The 4,833-nt window shown below is 43.7% G+C and overlaps 1 protein-coding gene across 1 annotated transcript; it reads left to right on the forward strand.

Annotated features, from left to right (window-relative positions):
• Window positions 1-1,677: 1,677 nt before the first annotated feature.
• On the forward strand, window positions 1,678-2,770 carry LOC311506317 (neurogenic differentiation factor 2-like; the record flags this gene model as incomplete). Its single annotated transcript, XM_084570229.1, has 1 exon — window positions 1,678-2,770. The coding sequence occupies exon 1, from the start codon at window positions 1,700-1,702 to the stop codon at window positions 2,768-2,770; it is 1,071 nt and encodes a 356-aa protein (XP_084426355.1). The 5' UTR covers window positions 1,678-1,699.
• Window positions 2,771-4,833: the final 2,063 nt, after the last annotated feature.

The following is a 4,833-nucleotide window of genomic DNA, read 5'->3' on the forward strand; positions in this document are numbered from 1 at the left end:
GATTTAGAGATTCCTGCGTCTGGACCCGAGAATCCGAGAAACAAAAGACCGCGACAAAAAATAAAAAATCTGAGTTTCTGCGCATGAATTTCGCCCTCAGCTCCTCCGTGTCGAGAAAGGACGTCCGCGAGCTTGATGGGAGATTTATTGATGATTTTGTCGATGATCCGCACGTTCAGTCTCGGAGCAAATGAAAGGGTGGGACAGCGCCGTTGACTGTGACAGGCAGTCTGCAGCGTGATTTATCTCTGTTTGTCCAGTTTTATCTCCAACAATCCATCTCGCCACAACATTGTTTAAATCAGTTACAGTAGAGTAAAAAAAAAAAGAGGAGGGGGTGCTTTTGCAAGGCAGGACGTTTGCGTTCCGCGAGCTGTGTTTTTATATTTAACGAGGGCTAAAAGGATACAAGCGATTTCCATCTGCAATGGGTTATCGCCGACTAAAAAAAAAAAAAAAAGAAAAGTGCTTTGAAATGATGCACTCGTGCATACTGAATTATGTGTGAAATCTATTTCGTGTAAACTGCACGGTCTGTTAATTAAACGTTGCTGTGAGTTTTTTTTTTTTCCCTTCCTTTCTTTCTAATTGAGCAAACCTCCTGAGCCTGAGATTTAAAAACTAGATTTTGCCCCTGGCACACCCCCCGAGATAATTAACCAACCATCACAGCCTACCTTACCATTGGGCTGCAAGTCTATCCGCTGCTGCTGCTGCTGCTGCTGCTGCTGCACTATAATAATAGCTGGGAAGTGAAACGTGTCAGGGTGGAAGCCAGTGGAGGCTTATTGAATCTGTCAAAGATCACCTCGTCTCTCCGTACTCCTTTATTTTCTGTGATGGGACTGCATTTGCTGATCAAGTGGTAGGCTGGTCAATTTATTTTCGTTTTCCAGATGTTATGAATAAGATGTGTCCTTAATTATGAACTGTTTATTCGCAGTAGTAACCACAGACTGCAGTGTTTTAGTTTTTTGCGCATTTTTACCGGACATTATTACTATATTTTTTTAATCGTATTATTATTATAATGATAGATTAAATCATATTTTTAAATATTAGGTTTTTCGAGGTGTAAAGCATTGTCCTATTTATTTCAAAAATGTTGTAATAGTGAAATGGTTCTGAGTCATTTTTACTAGATGTGCATATGAGCCTTAATTCAATAATGAGCGTGACTTTTAAACGGATACAGCCTATCAATTAAACCCAATCCCGTTTGTCTGCTCGGAGGAGAGGTGCGTTGTGTGGATGAATAGTGCTGGAATGCAGCCAGAAGTGTATATGGGCGTCAGGAGGAGTGAAAGTGGGGGCCCCCATGGGACCTGTAATGTGGCCCCTGCCGCTGGGACCTGCTGCGAGAGGACGCGACAGGGCACACGGATGACAGCAGGGAATTAAATGGGTATCCGTCTGGCTGTAGCCCAGCGCGGAGCACTGACGGCGGATTTCTTTTATTTTTCCTCCACAATTTACGCTTTTTGTTGTTTTGGTGCAGAAGCAACGAATCATCTTCTACTGAATTTATATTCAAATGTATGTTTAAGTTCGCAATACTGAATTTAAGCTTTTCTTACTCTTTTATTTTTTTCCTTATGAAAAGAAAAAATCTCGTCTCTGCCTTGTTACATCCACATATAAAATATCCTGCCATGTGAGGCCTAATTTTTGATTTCCCCCCTCTCCTTCCAGAGCTACGATGTTGACGAGGCTTTTCAGTGACCCTTCGCTGCTTCCCGACGTAACAAAATACGCCGGCTGGGCGGACGACAGCGACAGCGAGGACCCCAATGTAAAAGATGACGATCAGGACACCCAGGACGACATGGATGACTCTGAGCTGAGGGGAGACAGCCGGACGCAGTCCGAACACGCCGGGGAAGACGATGAGGACGACGATGTGGAGGAAGAGGACGACGGAGAGGACACAGGCGGCGACCGGCCCAAGAAAAGGGGCCCCAAGAAGCGCAAAATGACCCAGGCCCGCATCGAGCGTTCCAAAATGCGGCGGATAAAGGCCAACGCTAGAGAGCGGACCCGCATGCACGACTTGAACTCTGCGCTCGACAATCTGCGTAAAGTGGTGCCCTGCTACTCCAAAACGCAAAAACTGTCCAAAATCGAGACGCTGCGGCTGGCCAAAAACTATATCTGGGCTCTGTCGGAGATATTGCGCTCTGGGAAAAGGCCGGACCTCGTGTCCTATGTCCAGACGCTGTGCAAAGGACTCTCCCAGCCCACGACCAACCTGGTGGCGGGGTGCCTGCAGCTGAATTCCCGCAACTTCCTTACCGAGCAGCAGTGTCAGGAGGGGGGCAGGTATGGGTCTGGCGCCTTCTCCATGCATTCCTACCCGTACCAGTGTTCGCGTCTCTCGAGCCCTCACTGCCAGCCGGGCACGAACTCGCACCCACTGAGGACGCACGGCTATTGCTCAACTTACGACTCAGTGTACGGTGGGAGCGGATCCCCGGAGTATAACAGCCCTGAGTATGAGGGGCCTGTCAGTCCACCCCTGTGCGTCAATGGCAACTTTTCCCTGAAACACCAAGGCTCCGCATCATCGGACAACGAGAAGGGGTACCACTATTCTATGCATTACTCCGGCCTGCCTGGCTCCAGGCCTTCCGGGGCCCACAACGTGGTGTTTGGCTCCTCGGGGTCACGGAGCGGCATTCACTCTGAAAACGTCCTGCCTTACCATGACATACACTTACACCACGAACGGGCCCCTGTGTATGATGAACTGAACGCGTTTTTTCACAATTAAACGAGAAGCCTATCGTGCGTCCCCTTGCAATCAACAATCTATCCAAGGCACACTTTTTAACAAGCTTAGCAGGATTTAGGCATTCTGGAGGAAATCTTTCACTCGTTGTCATTAGCGTTTTTCTTTTCAGTCTTCAGAATCAATCTATTTTGTGTTGCTATAGTCAGGGATGTAGTGGAGGGTTATCCACCTAACCCACAATCTTATTTTGCGCAATAGAATTTATCCAGCTTTTCAAGATGACAGAAACCTCTAAGAGAAAAAAATGATAAATCATATCAAGACCTGTGAGGACAAGGGAATATACAATTGTTAATACTTTCAATGTGTGATTTGTATATGTATTGGTGATTGTTTGCATTTTGATGGCTGGAAGTTCAGTTATTTATTTACCACTACATCACTGTCTACAGCTACACCTTGACACTGGAGGAGGTTTTCTAACACAGTTAGGAACACAGCTGAACCACATCATATATGCGATGTGGTTTTCGGAAATAATTAAATCTAAAGGAATGCAGAGGGGAAATGCTGAGCTCCGAAAAAAAAAAGTGCTAGTTGGGTTGTTTTAGCAGAATCTGTTCTCTGGCAAATCAATCGTTTCGCATCTATGCAAAACCCAACGAGACTACAGAGCGAGGCAACAAGGCCCCTGAAAGACACTGTATGTTTCAGCACTGTTGCTGCACGCACGGGCGCCACCAGACACGCGCGCGCACACGCGCGCACACACGCACACACAAACACTAAAATTAACATCCAAGGAATTTGACAAAACCATTGGACAATCCTACACAAAAAATGAACTGAAATTGGACATTTTCTTATTTTATGTTTATTCTTATTTATTTATGTTCTTCTTATTGTGCCATTGACTGTACTTTGATTTCACATTAAATTTAGTTGAATATGTTCTATTTGCAATGCTGAATCAGTTTATTAATTATTATTATTATTATTATTATTATTGCTGCTGCACGTATTTATTGTGTTTTTTTTTGTAATTAATGTTAATAGTCCATCGAAACGAAGGGAACCCTGTGTTGCAGAGCATTTTTTTTTTTGTTTGTTTTTTTCATAAAGTCTTTCAACTTTGTATTCAACCAACTGTGTGGTAAAATAAAATGACAATAAATGAGACTGTGCACCTTGAGTATTTTAAACATGCATCTTTCCCTACACTTCCCTACAGTTTATTTTATTTTTTATGTCGGATTGAAATGTCTCTCCTTTATAAAGAATAGTAAAAAAAAAAAAAAAAAAAAAAAAAAGCAGCCTGCTCCAGTCTTTGTATTTTTCGGATAACACGAGTCTGTCCAGGCCTTGTGCCACAACCTGCGGGAGTTCCTCTGAGCCTCGGGGCCTTTATCTTATAAAATAGGACAGTGGGGAGAGAGCAGTGTTGCCATCTTTCACTATGAAGTAAAAACGGTGCCAGTGCGTTATTTCTGCTTGGCAGACAGTTCTAATTAGAAACATTATGGAATGATTCGAGCTAGCCTCAAGACTCCAAACAGATGTGGACATTTGGATTTAGTGAGAACCTACTATCTGATTGGATTGTCGATTAGTTATGGCAAATGCGCATATACGAATTGAATCATGTGTAGAACAGCGTTCGAGGTCTGATTCATAGTCTATTGACAAGGAAGACAGGATGGGAGGAAGAAATCAGTTATCAGGACCACGGAGAGCGCTTGACCACTCCAGACTGTGTGTTTACTCCACAACATACCATCAGCATTTAGACGCAGGTTATTGCATCCTAGCCAGAAGATAGAAGATGCATCTTAGATAAGATGTGAAACTTATTTTTAGATCTTATCCCACCGAAAGAAAAAAATAAATTAATTGATGAATAAAAACATGTTCTGCAGGCCCTTTGGTTCCACGCCAAATCCACGAGCGATGCACCAGCACCGACAAGCCAAAGACAAAAACACTAAAAGACACACTATTGCTGAATTGTTATATTGAATCACTACATTTTTTTTTTTCGATTCCTCGTATGTTTCTGATATTGGCGATCATTTGCTCGCAGGCCTACTTGTTGAAAACGTCTG

The sequence above is a fragment of the Chelon labrosus genome, assembly GCF_963514085.1.
Source record: "Chelon labrosus genome assembly, chromosome: 21".
In the NCBI taxonomy this organism is placed as follows: domain Eukaryota; kingdom Metazoa; phylum Chordata; class Actinopteri; order Mugiliformes; family Mugilidae; genus Chelon; species Chelon labrosus.